This window comes from Osmia lignaria, chromosome 5, assembly GCF_051020975.1.
Source record: "Osmia lignaria lignaria isolate PbOS001 chromosome 5, iyOsmLign1, whole genome shotgun sequence".
In the NCBI taxonomy this organism is placed as follows: Eukaryota; Metazoa; Arthropoda; class Insecta; order Hymenoptera; family Megachilidae; genus Osmia; species Osmia lignaria.
Window position 1 is genome coordinate 9,199,799 of NC_135036.1, and position 19,190 is coordinate 9,218,988.

General features: G+C 50.3%; 1 protein-coding gene across 1 annotated transcript in view; it reads left to right on the plus strand.

Moving 5' to 3' along the window:
- The window catches only part of orb2 (cytoplasmic polyadenylation element-binding protein orb2), a 43,140-nt gene that overhangs the window by 12,499 nt on the left and 11,451 nt on the right, over positions 1–19,190 (plus strand). The window contains exon 3 of the mRNA XM_034325564.2: positions 13,182–13,232. Coding sequence (XP_034181455.1) covers positions 13,182–13,232 — 51 coding nt within the window. The remainder of the gene's footprint in view (positions 1–13,181; positions 13,233–19,190) is intronic.

A 19,190-nucleotide genomic window follows, 5' to 3' on the forward strand; every position in this document is an offset into this window, starting at 1 on the left:
CCTTACTCGCCGACGACCGATTCGCCCGTTTCCTATCATTTTTTCCCCGTTTCTTTCGTTTCTGGACGCGCTCGTTTGGAACGCGAACGAACCTTCCATCTTTTTCTCCTTTCCACCTGCAATAGTTTTTCACCCTTTTAATTATATTTCCATTCGTTCCTCGCCGATACGCTAGCCTCTCTTCGCCGCGTGGAAGGATAAACGTAAGAAAAGAAGGGAAATTAGAATACCGAGTGAGAAGTGAAGGAAAGAGGAAGAGGGAACGATCCGATGGGCCGATTTCATCGATCAACCTCTCCTTCTACGCGACCGCACGCCAGCTATCCATCGGCAACGTCATTTGCGCGTGTCTAGGGGGTGGGTCCTTTCCTGGCTGAGTGCAACGACCCCCTCCTGCCGTTACTTTCCCCGTTGTTACTTTGAGCCAGCGTTTCTCAAACGCCCAAACCACCGCTGTCCTTCTTTTCACCGAGAGTTTAAAATAATCCATCGCTCTCGCCTCTGCTTTTAGTCTTTTCCATTGCTTTCCGTGTTTTTGCCGCATTCGCGCGGTTCCGCGACTTTCAAAAGGCAAAGAATCAAGATCGCTGGTAGAAATTTGGGAGAGTTTGAGAAACCCTGCTTAGGGTGACTAAAAGGGCTAACGCTCGTAAAAATTGCTACCCTCCGATTCGTAGACTAGTTTCCTGCGTCTCCAGAGAAATTAGAGACTAGAAGCTGCTTCGCATTCTAACCAAAATTCGAAACTTGCCTGACTTTATTCCCTTCGGAAATGTTTTAAGCTCGATCAACACGCAACCGGTGAAAATACCGGGGACATGAAAACTCGGTAGCGAAAAAGCGTTCTCGATCCTTTGCTAAAAGTACGCATTCACAGATGATTGCTGGAAACATTTCTTCGAGAATTTACAAACGTATCTCGTTTCCACGTTGAATCCTTTCATCCGATATTCACTGTTTTCCCACGGTTTTCGTTATCCCCGAACGGTCGCAATTTCCGCCGACTTTTCCCGACGTCGCGTTTCGTACAACGAACGCCCCGTCCAATTATTTACAAGAGCGAAAACGCAAACGAACGACAAAAATTGTTACGCAACCGTTCTATCGTGCAGCCTTCGACGAGAGAGCAGGAAAGAGAGAGAGAGAGAGAGGGAGAGAGCACGGTTAAAGAAGCCCGACGAATAATGGAAGAACGAGCGTTACATAAATTCAAGGATACCATGCGCAGCATTGGCTATCCTATTCGTTACGATACGGTGTTTCATTGAAATCGTTACGTACGTGGCGTAATCGCGCTTGGACGTAACGCGATAGACGGTGTTGCGTCGAATTATTATAAAGATTTTTTACTCGCCTTGCGTCGCGATAACTTTGCTTTCGAAGTCTGATTCTCGAAGAAAGAGGAAAGAAAAGAAAAAAAGAAAATGGGAGCGGTTCGAATTCGAACTTTTGTCGCGGCTGAGTGACAGCGCGCAGCGCGCGGACGGTAATTCGTATTTTCGTCTGCAGGGATGGCGCTCGATTCGAAAGCGTGTCGCCTCGCATCGAAACAATAAAATCGAATCGTAATCGAGTTTCGGCCGCACCGAAATCGTGCCACACGATTAACGCGCGTTGCTCGTGTCGGTCGTCGACCGACGCATCGTTCGTTACGCAAGGAGTCCAAAAATAAGACGGCTCCCGGGATAGAATGCTCGACCGTCGATCGGCCCTCGGATACTTTTCCAAAGATTCACCGCACGCGGAGCTGTTTTCACTTTTCTCCGTCGAATAAATCATTCTTATCGTATCGAGACGCGGGGCGTTATCGAAATTGCATATCGAACGCGATTCTCGTTTCGTCGCGGCGGTGAACCGCGATAACGATTAACAGTGGCACGGCTGATTCGATTCGGTGCTTCGCTCGAATCGTTCGCGATAGACCCGTTTCGAGAGGTTTCGTTTCGAATACGAGTTAGGGAATGTTTTACGGCTTACGGTTATCGTCGTACCGGTTCCCGCACCGATAACAGCCGCGACATTGCGATACACGTACGCTGCCCCATTTTCGACCGCGTTACGCCCGCTTCCTCCGCCTCATCGCGGTTACTTCACTATAGGCGGACGGAAAATTTTCCGCTTCCAATTCGACAATGCTGTATATAATCTGACGACAGACCGGTGGGCATGGTGTCTCATCGAATCGGTCACGGAACACGCGAGTCATCGTGGTCGCGTGCATCGATACAGCTGTTTTGGCAGTCAGCTGGTTCGGTTGATTCGCGCTTACGTGTCAGCGTTCGCTCGGAAGCTGCGGGCGTAAGTATGCGAAACGCGAGCTACCGTTTCTATGACCGACGCTCAGGCGAACTGGAATTTCGCTGAAACTCGATGAGAAACAAAAGGGACGTGGATAGAAGGCATTAGAGCGGAAACGGTTAAGAGGTTATTTCGTATTCGTGGGGCGACGCAAAACGCTCTGTTCGCTGGTATACGTGTTCGTCGAAAAGTCTGGAGCGGAGGTAGACGGAAGGAACGTTGGAGATATCGAAATGCAAATAGGACCAGTTTTCCGCGATGCGGGATCTCTGATATCCATTATGTATGGAGCTTAAGATGCGCAGGCCGGTACGTGTACGCGCGAAGGTTCGAGGTAAGGGACGGGGTTGAAGTTGGAATCGGAGTGGAAGTTGCGTAGACAAGCCTGCTAGCGTAATGCTTTGAGAGCGGGAAAGCAAAGGATGAGCACACGCCAACGTCTAAATTTAGAGACGCCCGCTCGCGTTGCTTACTTCCGCTTATTTTAGCTAAGGGGGCAATCGTTTCGGACGAGAAACGTTCCGTGCGACTCCTTCCTCTTCGCCGTTTCCTCTTTCATCGCGTTTCGGCTCTTCCACTACGTTCGCCGAAGCGATCGGCGCACTTGCGACATTTCTTACCATTTCCTTTACCACCTCGCGAAATTCCATATCGCCTGGTTATACGCCAGCAAGCCTCGTCGGCAAATTCTTCGCTCCTCTTTCGCCGCGTGTTTAAACTTTTCATTAACGATGAATCGATCGGTCGACGGTCGACTTGTTACTAGGTCGCCGGTTACGAAACTCGATTACACGTATGCGTGTACAAACGTAGTCTCGTTTCAGAAAAACGATTTCTTCGAGGAGGAATTCGCTAAACGAATAAACTCGAATACGATACTCGCGTAGTTCGCGTTTTCGGGCCTGCGAACTTTGGTTGACGAAAAGGCGGACAGGTAAAAGAGTACGGGATAGAGCGAGCGAGAAAGAAGCTAGGCGGATAGGTAGCCAGAGAAGACAGCGCGTAAGTCGCTGGTGCACGGTTATGTAACGGGTGTGTGTCACAAAACGCCAGCATACGACGTCGTATCGATATGCGTTTCGAGCCGCGAGTATGTCGCAACGATCGCGCGTTCACGCTCGCTAATAATTGTGCCGTGTAACCTTGAGGATCGATTAAACGATCCTCCGTGTCGGTATACCTCTTCGTGGCAGCGCGGTGTCGCGCGTACGAAGACCACCGTGTAGATAATGCGCAAAAATGTTTACGCGAACGATAAATATACGTCGATTTAACGGGCAATCGAAAAGCGGCGCGGCGGAGTTAGCCAGACTGATTTCGCGAAGCAGCGAAATTAGATCCGATTAAACGGGCTACCGTATGCAAAAACTTTCCTCCTTTATTCTTACAAATTCTTTCTCTCTCGAAGGGGAATCCGACGGACAGGAACGAGGCGTAATTGGCGCGATGCTCGAAAGCGAAGCTCCGAAACGCGTGTAACGCGTTACGTAATTATTCACCGCGGGGCGTGAGCTCCGACGAAAACTCGTAACGATGGTAAACGTTATCTCTGCCGTGGTACGGCACTGCGTTAGCTCGGTTATAAACGGGCTTGTATGCAACCGAGTATGTATGTACAGAACGCTTCGACAACACGATTCTCCAAAGACGAGACACGATCGGGCGCGGTGATACGAATTGCAAATCAAAGGGGACATTGCGGTTCGCACGAGGTGCCCTTTTTGTCTTTTTCACCCTTCGTCAGTTGGTGAGATGCTCCGAAAAAATTCCTGCGATCGTTATACCAATTTCAAAGTACTCCTCCTCGCTTCTCGATCACGTTTTTCGAACGATCGAACGACGGGAAGGGAAATCTCGTTCGAAGCCAAATTTGACGCGCGACCAAAATGGCGTTCGCGTATTGCGCGATGTCACGTGTACGCAGAAACACGCGCATAAGCGGCACGCTCGCGAACAGACAACCTTGAGCGTATTATCGAGTTCCTACGCGACCAAGTTGTTGCACACTAACGAATGAAATGTTACAACATTTTTCTCGGTTTTGTCATCCTTTGATCCGCGGCTCGCATCGGATACCATAGGTGTCCGCTCCGTTCGCTGGTTCCTTCCGAAGAGTCTAACGGATTGCCCGATCAATCTATAATTTAATAAACGACTTTTACTTTACAATCGCAAATCGGTGGGTACTTGGAAAGTAGCGGTTGGAGGAAAAAATAGGTAATTTTGTGGATAAGAAAGCGATGGAAGTATAACGGCACACGATCCTCGGCTAGGTCAATGTGCATCGCACGCAGTAAATGCACACGGTGCGCACGCGTTTTTAGAGTCGTCGCGTTTCAATGCTGAACCGGTGAACGAGGACTTGCGCGCGCCTACATTGCCGTACGTTTCCCGTATGTGTACCATACGTATAGTCGCATAAGCTGGATTCCCATTTTTAGTTCTATCATATTCTCCTCTCTACGCGCACATGCGTGCAACGTCTTGCATCGTTCTTTTTTATCTTCGGCTACGTCGACTACCTCCTGTTTCTTCGACCCCTTTGACACGCACGCTAGCTTAACCCCATGCCAACCACGAACGACCACCACTCGAGTTCGGTATCCTACTCCGAATATTCCTAGCGCGAGCTAGATTACTTTTTCACGGCTTTCTTTTTTCGTCCATCAAGTTGACGGGCCTTTTGGCGCTGTACGACTATCGTCTCGATTTGCCTTAGAAGTGGCATAGTTTATTCAAATGATGTAAAAGGAAAAAATGATAATCATTTATAGGGTGTACGAGGGTACTCGTTTAGGAAAATTTGAATAGAAGCAAAAGGTTCGAGTTAGGGTGTTTGGAAAGTGTAGTACGCCCCTGGTGGACGCAGCCCGCGGCCCTCGCCCCTGCGACTCGTCCTGCTTTCCTCCTCGTCGCTCGTACGCGCTGTTAACTCTTTCTTTCCACTATGCATACGTAACTACGGGTGGGTACACGTGCATATGTGTGTCGCGTGTTCGCGCGTGGATAGGGGGGTTAGCGTGGTCTTCGTTCATCGAATAGCCCGTTCTCGTTGCCGATCCGGCCGACGAGCGATTTCGAGCGGCTTCGTCGGCGCCATCGATCCCTGTCGCGCGCGTGCTTTCCTACTTTGTCGCGTCCGTTGGTGGACGAACGGAGCCGGTACGCAGACATGCACGCACACGCGTCAGAAGCGGTCGGTGTGTACACGCCGCGTCATGCATGCTCCGCGATGGACTTCGGCTCGGTTCGCCTCTTTTCGCCTCTCTCCTCCGTCGCGTCTCGGTTCGTTTCGCCCCCACCACAGCTCGTTTCGCCCGGTCTCGCTCGCGTTCCCTACCCGCCCCGACCCGTACCGTCACGACTCGACTCGACTCGACTCGGCTCTCTTCGTCGCAGCATGCCTCGTCGCGTCGCACCGCGCCTACACTCTCTACCAGCTTCCTCCCACGCCTGGGGGCCGGGGACCATCGCGGGGCAGCCATTCCTTCAGCGAACTTCGAGTAGCGCGTATCATATGCCGTGTTCGCGCGTCGCGCAACCGCACTCGTAACCGTAACAGTGACCGTAACCGTAACCACGCCTTTTCCCAAAAACAAACAGTCGAACGTGTGCGTTTACCGGAAGTCGTCGAACCGGCTACTCGTGGAGGAAGCGGCAAAGTATAGAGAAGAACGAGCACGATCTGTTGGGAGGAAGGTGTATAGGAGAGTCGAGGTAAAGTGCGCGCGGTTCAGTCGGCGTATCGCGCGAGCCCTTACCTAAGAACGCTTTCGCCTCCGAAGAGCGTAAGCATAATCCCTGCGCACGCCGCGATACGACGATACCGGTCGTCCACCGCGGCCGTCGATCGAAAGGAAAATTTGTGGAAAACCGCGTAGCAACGTTTCGTTATTGTGCGCGATCGAGGAAAGAGGGAATCGCGAGGTCGAAACATCGAGTGTGTCGCAACGTGTAACAGTGTGAAATCGAAGAGATCGCCGGAGTGTGGGCTCGGTGACGCGATAGCGGAGGAGGAAGCTTTATCTGCGGTTCATCGGCTAACGAAACGGTACCCCGGTGCTACGGTGATCCGGTCTGCCTGCTCGCTCGCGCCCACCAGCGTGCCGTTTTCTGTCCGTATGTGCCTTGTGCATAAACACGGAACTTCCGATGCTCTGATCGCGTCCCGTTGCACGCACTCGCTCCGTCTTGCCCGCGGTGTGTCGAACGTATCGAGAATCGAGAGTCGATCGCCTAGGTGAGGTTCGAAGTGCGCGAATACGGCGACCGGGCCGTGCGGACGAACGAGCAAGCGAACAGAGGAAACTAAAGGGAAGAAGGAAGGAACGAGTACAAAACGGAGCGAAAAGGGTTCGCGGCTAGTACGGGACAAGCGGCGAGCGAAGCATCGCGGCCGAGTTCACCGAGATTCGCCGAGATTCAACGGGTTCGCCGAGTGACCGTAGTCGGATCTCAGGGGCCCGCGTAGCCGAAGAAGAGAGCAGATAGCCCGGTGGGAAGATGTTTCGCGCGTACGGCGCTGCGCCGGCCGAGACACCTTCGAGCGCCGACATCTACCCATGGACCAATAACACGTTTCTCAATAAAGGTGCCTACATACCGTACATATATACCCGGAGCGCTTTTCTCGAATTTTGCGGGACGCTCGCGGGGCGAACGCGGCACGATGACGCAACGACTCGCAGCCTGGCCGTTTTCGGCTCGAGCCGAGAGTTCGTCGACGCGTGTCTCGCCACGTGATCTCGCGAGCTTGTATTTTCTTCCCATTCCATGCTTCCGTCTTGCGATACGAGAATGAAAGAAAAAAAGAAAAAGAAAATTGTTCGAGTAATAAGTAATCGTAAGTAAAATCGGTTATTCGCGACAGAGAGAAACGTTCGAACGAACCGAACCCATCGTGAATTCTCGTGAAAGAGAGGCCCTTTAAAGTTTAAAAGGTCTCTTCGGTAGGTCAGGTGCCGTGCACCTGTTCCACGCTCCGCTCGAACAGAGTGTGCGCAATCACCGGCTCCTATCTCGTATCTCGGACCACGAGACACACCGGGCTCGCGATTTCTCTAATTCCCGTGAAATTTCATTTTAATTGTAATTGAAAGGAAAATCGCGCGGAATCCGTGTCGAGGAAATAGCTTGAAACAAGTTCGAAGAAGTTTCAAGGTTGCCTCGTTTTTACATCGTCGACGAAGGTTTTGCAATATTATGGCATTGATTTCCTTTTACTATCGAGCAATCGTATCGTTCTCGATTCTATCGCGATTTCGAGGCCACCCTGTATTTCGTTCGCCGCTAGAGTGCCTTGACCTGGCCTGACCTGCGCAACGTTCCACCCTACCCCGCGGGAAAAAGCTTCTCTCCCTGCTCGTATATACACACCAGGCTGAAACGCGTTTCGTTCCGGGTTACTTATCCCTCCTCTATCCGCTCCTCCATCCGCCTATCGGGATCCGTAAACGCGACGCTCCGCTACCTTTTCTATTCTCTTTCGTTTCCCATTTTCCGTACATCCTACCCGTTCGCTCGAACGGCTTTGATAAACGAAGCAGGAAAAGCGTTTCGTTATAAATTGCACAACGCGGGATAGAAGTTTTCCTTGGTTGATCTTTGTTTATCGCACGCGCGAGAAATCCCAGGAACAGCAAAGAAACCGCTGGATAATGGTGTAGATGGTAGAGGAAAACGTAAGAGCGTACCGAGGTTGTCCGTTGCGTGCGGAGCGCGCGACCGTGAACGGTATCCTAGGGGAACGGAAAAGGAAACGCACGGGACGGGACGGCACGGCACGGTACAGCAAATTTCGCCGGCTAAACGTAGCGTACTCGTGGTAAAATGTTTCTATGACCGGTGAAATAGTTGAAAGTTGTACACCGCGAATCGATCGAAACGAACGATTCGTAGCTGGTTGGCATGCTTCTTCACAGGTACACGTACGAAATACCCCTTCCTCGTTTGCGTTGTTTCTCAACGAGCGGGCCCTTGTCGCAACAGCCTCGACCGACTTTCGAAAACGATACCAACAGCAGCCAGACTGTTCTTTGCAACGTTTCGGTTAGCCTACGGTCGCAAGCCTGTACACCATCTATTATCCTATCGCGTAATTGAGAAATCATTTTCTTTCCTATCGAACGATTCGGCTATTTTTCGTCGAATCGATGCGTTTTTGGCAACGATCGTGTATACGATTCCGAATTTACTGACACGGCACGGTTGCTCCGTATCGATCGGCCTCGGCCGCACCTCCAGTCTTTTTCGGCCGGTCATTCGCGCCGACCCTATGCACGCTGTGCACTATTTTTTGGCACCGAACACCGCGTCCGATCGATCCGTTTCCACAAAACTAGCTACTCTCTTTTCAACGTTGTTTTATCCCCGAACGCCTACCGTGTCCGTTATCGCACGCGCTTCCTTCGCCTAACCGACAGTCACCTACGTTACGTAAGCAACAATGCGCAATTATATAACGCGTGTACGTTTTAATGTGCACGCCTAGGTACAGTGACAGCGCGCGAAATCATCGACTTTACGACGGCCATGATTCGCGGTGGACGAACACAGAGTTGCGTAAAACGTTACGCGGAAAATGTTTCGGGAAAACTCCTTTAGACGTAATTCCTTTTAGAGAGGCAAGAAAGTCGCGACTTCTTATCGCGCGTAGAAAATCTTGATAATACGTGGATTTTGAAAAAAAAAAAAAAATGCTGACGCGTTGCGTAATTTTCATAGGAACGCAAAACATTGAACGAGGCCGGTCGGTTGGTTATCGCGAACCACCGATAAGATATCGATTTAGTTCTCTAACAAACGAAAGCGTTTTCGATTCAAGTTCTCGATCGGGTAATCTGCCAATCGTGCTGATATTTGACTGTCCCATTCGCGAGAACGGGGAGGGTTCAGGATCGTTTTCACGAGGCCCGCCGTTTGCTACGATTAAAATTAGACACGGATCGAGGCGAATTAACGATCGGCTCGACGAATACTCATTCGTTGGTAGTATATTTTCTATGAGCTAACGATTTCCTTCTCGCGCAGTTTGTTCGCGCGATACGCGGGATAATTATAGCTCGGAACTGTGACGATAATTAATGCGGGAATGCATTATCGAACCGTTTCTCGGATCAATGCCAACTCGTGCGACTAATTGGATGTAATTCCCAACACGGGACGCTTTCTGCGATATTTTGTCCCAGCTTCTTCCCTATAAAACTCGAACAGCAACGGGAAGAGATATATAAGAGTCGAAGAAGAAGACTATCTCTACTTCTCTACTCGTCTTCGGAAAAGGGGCGAATTATCGAGGCGCGATTGATCGAGATAACGGCAGGGTTGGAATAGAAAGGAAAAAGTTATCGAAAGCGTGGGTAGGAGAGCAGGTATGGGCTACGCATGTCAACTAGAGGGCATTCAACTATCGATCGCATAGTTTCAGCCACCCTCTGCCCGGCCGGATTCAACCTTTTCTCTTTCTCCTGGTTTTCGCTTCCTCGCTTGCTCGCCACCTCTCTTCATCCTTCCTTCCTTCCTTAAACAGTTTCACCAAGTTTCTCCCTTAATCGGCGAATTCGGCGCCTCGCAATTTTGTCCGTCGACGCGGAAACGGGTCGACTCGATTCACGAGAACCTCCTTACGCCCGGAAGCTCGTCGCGATCGACTCAGACGCGGATGCAAACGCATCGAGTGGTCGGCAGACTGGAGAAAATTGCAGTTCACTCGGCGAGTTGGTTTACTCGGCCGTGAACGTTCGCGATGCGAAACGTTTCCACGGCGCAGCCTGGTATCCCGTTGGTCGCGGCGCGCCGTTTCCCAATGAATTCGCGGTGGTCGAGTGGAGCTCCGTATCGAAGGGACGTCGGAAACGGAACGGCAAACGACGAGGGACAACGGGGCAGGAAGAGAGAGATACGGGGCAGGGATGGGTGAAAGAGGAAGAGGGTGGTGGAAGCTTGCATGCGGGCCAGCTGATCGGTCGCGACGCACGTGTACGCGGCACGTATAGGTAACGTCCGCTCGGAGCCGGCTGTGGGGACGGGATGGAACGGCTGTGCAAGCGCCTCGTCGAGTACCGGGCCATTTAAATTTAGCCCGGCTCCCCGAATTGCCCGCATCTCTCGCGTCCACCGCTTTTTCGTAGCCCGCCGCAAAGGTCGTGCTTGCCGGCTAACGATCGCACTCTAACCGCTCGAGAGTGCCTCTTCATCGCTTGAAACGTCACTCGAATTCGACGAAATTAAACCGACGAAATAAGAAATCGTCTCGGTTGCGCTAAACGTTAGAGAACGGTACACGTTCGTCGTTCAAATTAAAATTTCTCTCCATTCGTTGCTTCGGAAATTCATTTTTTTCCATAAAAAGAGACGGAACTGCCTCGTGACTGTGCAGGATCGAAGGAGACCAAGCGAGAGAGAGAGAGAGAGAGAGATAACGAAGCGGAGTACGTCAGCGGTGTTTAAGATGCAAGGTCAAGGGTTATATCGAAGCCGGTCGGATCGCGAGCACGAAACGTTCTATGTTCTTCTTCCTTCGAACTCTCAAGTAGTCTCGTTCCCTCTACTCGCGGCTACTTAATCGGATTAGTCTCTGCGACGTTAGCTTCTCGCCGATGCTCGAGACTATTCTTAACAGTCGAATAGTACAGCGAGCAAAGTCGAGAAGAGTTATCTTTTTATTCCTCCGCGTAACATTCCAGTTGATCAACTTTTTCTCACTCTTGTTTTTTACCCGTTCGCGTTCAACGGTGACGACGACCACAACCACGAAGCTTTTGTCACGTAAATCGACGGTTTAACTTCGCTCCATCTTTCTCCTCACTTTTTCCTTTGCATACGAGCTTTTGTCGCATCCACTACAATGAACAGGCCGCGTTCAATCCGTTTAATTTATCGTCGCGGTTCGCGTCGAAAGATTACTTTGTTAGTATAACGTTTGCGACTAGACGATCGCCAGTACTTATATCGTTTCCACCATTTATTTCACTCGTTTCCTCGTAGAAGGAACAGGATGTTTAATCTCGTTGTGCGGTTAACGGGACGCGCGTGTTCCGGTTGCGCGAGTTGGACGCAGCATTGAAACTGGCGGGAATTTAACTAGGATATCTGAATCGAAACGATTCGTCAGGCGTTAACGCGTGATTGCTGCTGTTCCTTGGGGTTATCGCGCGCCTCCGACCTTCTCGCCTTCGAAGAAAGCTCCCTCACCCGTTAGCATCGGAGAGAAGGCTTCGAGTTTTCGAACAAGAGGCATCGTCGATTCTTCCGTGTTCGTTTGCGCGATCAAACTCGACCGTACGGTGCACGAGGCGGACCGTGCATTGTCCGTGCGTAACGGAGCTAAATGGGTTAATATGCACATCCGTATGGTGGCTCGCGTTATGTCACCGATGCCAGTTTAATCGAATAGGCGAAACTCGGCCGGGAGACTCGTATTCCCACAAAATTACTCGGTTAGTCGAGCAAATGGTCGACTTTGCCCGTTTCGAAAGGCGATAAAGTTACGGCAGGAAATCGCGGCTTGAACTAGCATCAACGTCGTACAACGGTGTATTCGTTGGTTGACTGGCGTTAAACGATCGGCCTGACGAAGGCGTGGTAAAGCGGACAGGTCGCGAGGCGGTTTTCATTCGCGTCGCGGCGGAGAAAACCGCGGAGGAGAAAGCGTTTGGAAATTTTATCGAAACGGAGCGACTGCGAGAGACAAGCGGAGCCGCGTTGCTTGGCAAAAAGTCAAGCCGTCGTGGTTTCGTGGCTCGAAACGAGCGTTTCGTTTCCGAAGTAAATGCTGTTTCGCGTGAAAACAGGGTGGGATGGAGGGAGGGAGGGTGGAGAGAAGTATTTGTCGACGGGTCAAATCAGCGAGGCGCGGTCTGGCCGCGAATAGCGCTTGCTTTGTTGCTTCGACCGTTCGATACATTCGAGCGTAGCCGAGTGTAAACGAGCGAAGAAAGCGTTTCGCGAGAGCAACGGACTCAGGATTTGTCGAGCAACGAAAAACGCACTCGAGAATAGCCCCTGGTCTTCTCATAGATATTCTCGTCCCCGTTCGATCCGATTGACGGTCGATCGCACAAACGGAGCCTTCCCACAACTCGCGAAGCGACGAAACAGAAAGGAATCACTTGTAAACGATAAGTCGGGATCAAACTTTCTCTTAAACTTAAACCCGATTGTAAGTTGATCGAGCGCCTCCACCGGCTTGCTCAAAACGTATCACAGCGTTGAGCAACGGCGCGGTTTCGTGATCGAAAAACCAGCCGGTCTCGCCTATCCTTTACGCGTCTCACTGTACTAACAAGTTTGTCAGTTTCGTAATCCAGACCTGTTAAAGTCGCGGATATCGTAACGAGTCTCGGGAATCGATATCATCCGAGACAATCGATTTCCCTTGCAGCGGACGAAGGCTGCTGAAGGATCGAGCCCGATCGAACTTCGTAATTCGATCGTTATCGATCGACACGGGCTATTGACAAGTCATTCGTTTGAATGTTTAAATCGGTGCAAAAATCATTTATTAGAAAAACGACGGTGTTAGCAATTGCCAGCCTCCTTCGTCCGATAATCCGGCTAAAACGCGAACTTTTTTCGAATTATGCAACCGCGTGTTATCCAGTAGGTACAGCAGGCTTTCGTGTCGCTGCTTACGACACCGTGCAACCCGATCTTCGAGAACAGCACGCGAGTGGTTTGATTTTTCTCCTCTGTTCTTTTTCCCTTACACCCTTACGATATAATACCGGTGCCGCGTGTATAACGTTACGCGCGCGTGGATCCTCCTGCAAGCAAACGCGATAAATCTCCTTCCCTAGGTCGATTCTCGCTTTCGTGCAACGTCGGTCTTACCGATAAATACAAAAGTTCAATTAATCGAATCGTTTTCATCTTCTCTGTTCCAGGGTACATGAACTGCAATGCCAGCACGCTGCAATCGCTCGCGCAACTGCACGGTGAGTGAAAACTACTCCGTCCTTTCTTCCTTCGCGTTGCTCAATTAAAATTTGCGCTTGCACAAGAACCTCGCGACGTCGATTGCTCGCGATCGTTGCGTTGGGAAATTTGATTAGCCGATTTTTCTCAAAGGTTCTAATTGACATTTTTACCGAAAGCTCGTCGCGGAGAGGATAGTCGATGAGCAGAGGCACGCGCGAAGGACGCGGCTGCGGTGCCGAAGAACAGATCCGTAATTTCATCCGCCCCGTCATCGAGAGTCTCCTCTCCTGCGATGCCTCCATGGTTTCGCCTTTCCTTCTATCTCTTTCGAACCGATACTCTCCTTGTTAGGTCGCCGACAAATTTTGGAGCATCGGGAAAAATTACAATGGACGCGGGAAAATTTCAACTGTTCCCGGTCGAATCAAATGCGCGAAATGGTTCACGATATTCTCGAGGCAAGCTGTAAATCGTATTGTGCCATTGTTGCGTTCGTGTTGTCGCGTTGGCGTGGTCCCGCTCTCGAGACAGAAGCAACGGAAAGCAGAGAAGCGAAGAGAAAGAAAACGTGTAACGGTACATCGTGGGCGGTAAAGTAGCGCAGCATAATCTCTAGACTGGAAGCGAGCTTAATTTCCCGTAGCAATTGATCTGCAGAGTTACGGTATTCGCTGCTGCCCGAATTAATCATGTTTCCTTCGGCGAATACGCGGACTCGTGTTATATTCTTTCGTTTGCTTGATTATTTGGGGAATCGAGGAAAGCAGGAAGGAAGAGGTCAAGGCGGTCGCGTTTTGCATATTCAGCGGATGCAAATTAGGTTGGAAGGGCGGACCTACTAAAAATAAGTACATTAATTAGACGGCTCATCGAGAATTTGAAATCTCTTTGACCGGGTTCTTCGTGAATAACGATAGAAGCTTCTTCAGTTTTTAATCCGTAATGAGCTCGCTCGATACTCTATTGTTGTACGAATCGATACAACGAGCCTCCAAGTTTTCTCGCTAAAAATATTTGCCGGATGAATGTATCGATCGAAGGAACTGAGACGAAAATAACCGTGGATCGCGTCAGAAACGAAGCACGATTCAACGATAATCGTGTGGTGAACGCGTGGACCAACTCTCGCGAGTAGGTGCGTTCGATTCTTTGTCATTTTTGCCGGTGAAACGTTAGACGTCGTTGCGAAACACATCGAAGCCAAGGCGCAAGATTTTCCTTGTCCCAGATATTCCTAGCATCCTTGGCAAAGTTTCGCGCCGTTCGTGTTCCCTCTTTACAGGATAGTTTGTCGCGGTAGATGGCGAAAAATCGCAAACGAACCGTAAAAATCGGATGTATATTATAAAAAGAAAGAGGAGCGTGTTCCGACGTATTAGAAAGTCGAAGGAATAGAAATGGGATAATTAAAGTTGTCCTGTCCGTTGAAAGGTGGTAGTGGATCGAGAAGATCCGCCGAACGATCGACAATCCAACCGAGACTTACGATTATCGTTTGAAACTGCTCGTCTCTAACCAGTTTCTCCAAGGACGGTAAAAGCGATTCTTTGACCAATTAAAATCCGCGAGTCTCGTAGCGAAGTTTGCCAGAGAAGGCAGTCGATTAAAGGTAATTATTAACAGCTGGGTTTTATTCGCGTGGCGAATCCGCGGGACGTCGCGAACTACTTTTACCCCACCGATCATCCCTTTTGTTCGACCTTCTTATCGACTTTTTTACTTTCCTCCTAATCCGATCCTCGTTTCATACGATTTTTATCCTTCGATTCATCCATCGAAGTTAAGGCTTCGCGCGAAGCAGCCAGAGAAGAAGAAGAATGAAAAGAGGAAGAGGTACCGGGCAGACCTGTTTTCAAGACCTGCCTTAACGCGTTACAGGGCGCGTCTCGTATCAAGAGCACTTTCGCGTTCGACGTCGATGGAAAAACAGAAAGGGGAGTTCGAGTTCTCCAAAGCGAGATTGCAAGTTTAAAAAGGCGTCGGAGAAAGTCGAGTATATTTTGAAAACTTGAAATTCTTTGGTTCGCGACCATTGCAATGACAACTTCGTTACCGCGAAGCTCGCGCAATTTCGCAGACTGCGTCGCCTCTCCTGCTTTTCCCACTTTTCTTTTCTTTTCTCTTTTCTCACGGTGGTTAGTAGATCGTGGTCTAAGGGGTTGGACGAATATCGCGGGAAAAGGGCGACGAGGAAGAGAAGGAGGACGAAAGCCGACTCGTCGAGGTCGACGGAACGAGGACGTAGAAGGGCTGTCGTAGACCCAGGCTCTTGAGACGCGTGCTCGTTAATTTACTGGATTCTCTAAGTCGTTAATAAGCCCATAATTACGAATTTTTATAAGTTGCGCTGGCGAACGGAAGTCGGCAGAGAGGAAGGAAGGGCGCCAGGGGGTGAGCTAGACGACAGAGAGAAAAAAAGAGGTAGCGAAATCGTCGCGCCTCTAGTAACGTTTTAATTGCTGCTTCGACCATCCCTCTTTTCTCCTCCTCCTCCTCCTCCTCGTCTCTTGCCTTACAGATTACCGCGATCACCGGCAATCCGGGAAAAGCACCCCCTTCTTGCGATTACTCTTCCATCTTCCGCGTCGCTCAAACGACTCGTTCCTTTTCTCCTCCGCGTTTAATCGATCCTTCTTTCCCGATAATAATTATCTCGTTTTTACTGCCTCGAGAAAGCAGCCGTTCGACCGACTCCCGCTGTCATAATTTTCTTTTCGCATTCGCGTGCTTCAGAATCGTGAAGCGCACCGAAAAACGGGAAAACCTTCCTATTTTTCCACACTCGAGATACTCGGCGAGATATCGGAGGGTAACGAACCTGAGTTCTTTTTCCTAAGTCTCTTCGTACTCGACGCCGAACGCGAACCGTAAAGTTATCGAAAAGGTCGATCGTTGAGGAGAAAAAAAGTCGTGGGCGTGCGTTTCAAGCGGCGAGATAACGCTCTATGAGCATCTAAAAAGTAAAGAGTAAAAGGAATATTCGGGCCGGCATTCGAATGGTCTCGACGAAAAATTTGACTGGCGTACTGTGAAATTGAGTTGAAAAGAACGCGAGCAGTTTCGGTGTTCGTCAGAAAAGTCAATCCCTTCGAGCTTATCTAAGATGAAATCTGCTCTGGGAATAAGGAAACCGGGTAAATCGTAGCCGGGGATTACGGGGGACTATGGGACAGGAAGAACGTCATGAAAGAAGAATGGCCAACCTCGTCCATGAGACAACATTCATTATATTCCCTCAACAATGGCCGATTATTAGTACAAACCCTCCTCTTCCTACGTGACCGGCTTTTCCCCTTTTACCTTCCAAATTGGATTAGATGTCGCGCTTTTCTACCGTCCTTCCTTTCGTTACGCGAGACTCCGCGCGTTGCGTTCCCTTCGCCGATGGTACACGAATTTTCGATGCTTTAAACTTTAAAAAGTTCCATGGAATTGGAGCAAAGTTGACGTCGTTAGCTGTGAAACATCAGGGTGGCCGACGTGGCTGAGATTTACGAGACGTTCGCGTATCGAAATGGAAAATCGGCGAGTCTGGTAGGGTAATAGCGTTTATCGCGTAAATTGCAGCCGGGATTTACGGCGACATTTACATACGGCTTGTAAAAAGTCGCGTGACCGTGTGTTCGTTTCTCGACCCCTCGAGCTTTCCGAAATGAGCGATATCCAGCTGCCCTAGCAGCCTGCCACGGTTTTATTTTTATCTCCGCCCTCAACGGTGGAAAAGCAATCGCGGTTTATTACGCATTACCGGGACGATTAAAGGATCAAGCGATTTTCCTCGATACACGAGGTTTTATCAGCTTTCGTGTAGCAATAGCGTGATCCACGTGCTTTCGCCTGCGGTTGAGGAAAAATCAACGGAGAGCAGAAACAGAGGGTTAGGTAAGGGGAAAGGGAATGGCATACTACGATGCATCGGCGTCGGGACGCTAGGAAAATAGAAGGCTATCGTAAGGGGGCGCCGCGGCGCGAGGCAATAGGGGTAAAGCATGGAGACGGTGGTGGTGGTGGTGGGAACTGGAAAAGGGCATTCACCTCGGTCTGCTTCCACGCGGGTTTCTTTCGATCGCGCTCACGCGGGTACAGGTCGTTTCGTAAGCCTCGATATGATCAGGTAACGAAAGTAAGGTCGTTCGCATTCCCCAAACACCATCATCCGATTCCGCTACTGCTCGCTGCCAGTTTAACCTTTCGATGAACAAAGTGGACAACGCGTGGCAACCCCTGTACCCTATCGATCACTCGCCGATATCGTATCGATAACAAAGTTCCTATTAGCTACCTGTTCGACGATTCGAGTAGCTAACGGAGAGATAGCAGCTTGTGTCAGGGTGAACTTTGCGCGGTGTAGAGAAAACTTGGGTGTAAAATTTCGGCTTAGCTGAAAGCGTAGGAGGTAGAATCAGGTGCGCGCGAGTTAAGGTACCGTCTCGGTGTGTACGTACGCGTGTGCTCGAGGGGCGAGGAATGGCGGCGTAGCTAACGAAGGAAGGGCGGAACGGGCACAGGGAGTAGAGCTACCTGTAATATTGATCCGAACAACCTCGCAGCGTTGGAGCCGCGTGTTAGAAGGATGTCCCGTATCTGTCGCGGAGCGACGAAACGACCAGCCCGTTTCTCCTTCCGTCTCCACTCGTCTCATCCGCTCATCTCCGCTCCTCTCATCTCGCTTCGGCTACGTTTCGCCTTTCTAAAAGACTGCCAGTCCCGTGTTGTCGCGTTTCCACTTCCCTTTCCCTCGTTTTTCCTTACTTTCCACGAAATCCTAAGGGAAAATCAAACCAGACAGCGTGTAGATAAAACCCCTTTTCCGAACAGCGATACCGTTGCGCCTTCGATCTTCGTTCGAATATTTTGCGAGTATAACGGGACAGAATTGACCTCTGCGCGATGGCCGTTACTTTATAGCCACTAGGAATAATTGCGAGGACTCGGGTTTCCTTGTTGGTTAACGCTCGCGTCACCGATTTCTCAGACTCGACAGTTATATAGCCTTCGAATTAATTCTGAAATCGCGTCGATCAGTCTTCGATTTGTAAATGGACGAGCGAAAGATATCAACGCTGACGCAAGAAACAACAGCTATGAGTCATATACGTGAAACGGGAAAGCGTTCAATAATTTCTTAAAACGATAAGTCTCGATCCATCCGTGCAGATTATTTCTCGTTTAGCCACCCTGTCGTTCCGCTGGTCTCGGTCGATCGAGAACCCTCCCGTTTCGTGTCGCGACGCCTCGTGCCGTGTCTGCAGTTTGCCGAGCTATCGCGATCACGCATGCACCGACTTATCCGTTTTAACTGGTTCCTCGAAAGGGTCGAAGAAGTTACGGAATCGTGGTTAAGCCTCGAGGTGCTTCCCCGTCCGGAGGGTGCGCTATCGGTTCGCCTTCTCCCTTATCTACGTCCCCGAGAGTATGTATCTCACGAAACTCGACCAGTTTGGACCCCAGCGATGCCCAGCGTCGTCCCGAACCGCCCTCTTTTAAATCGTATCGCGTCAAGCGGATACTCACTTCTAACAACCGCGCCGGTTCGCCAGTCTCGCCGAAAGATACCGGATAAAGATAAAATAGGAAACGAGATTCTTTGCTTGCACAAGGTCGATTTTTGCTCGTGCTTCGAAAAGGAATCGTCGGAGAAGAATAAAACACGAGTCCCTGGAAAAGTGTCGGAAAAAGGAAAGGTCTTAGCCTGGTCGATCGAATGCCCTGTCGGGGTTAGCGAATGATTAACGAGAAATCGAGGCCCGGGGTTAGGAGAAAGGAAGACCTAGGGCCTGAAACCGCGTTCGGATCGATAGGAGCACGATGCGTGCCAGTCATGCTCCGCTTCGATGAAATTTTATACCAACACCCTATACACGTAACAGATTATCGCACGGCTATTTCGGGGGTGCGGGGATTAAATCTCCTTCTGCTCGTTCCTCGGGCGTAGCTAGAAAGGGCAACAGTAGATGGTGGACTCGGTTCGTAAA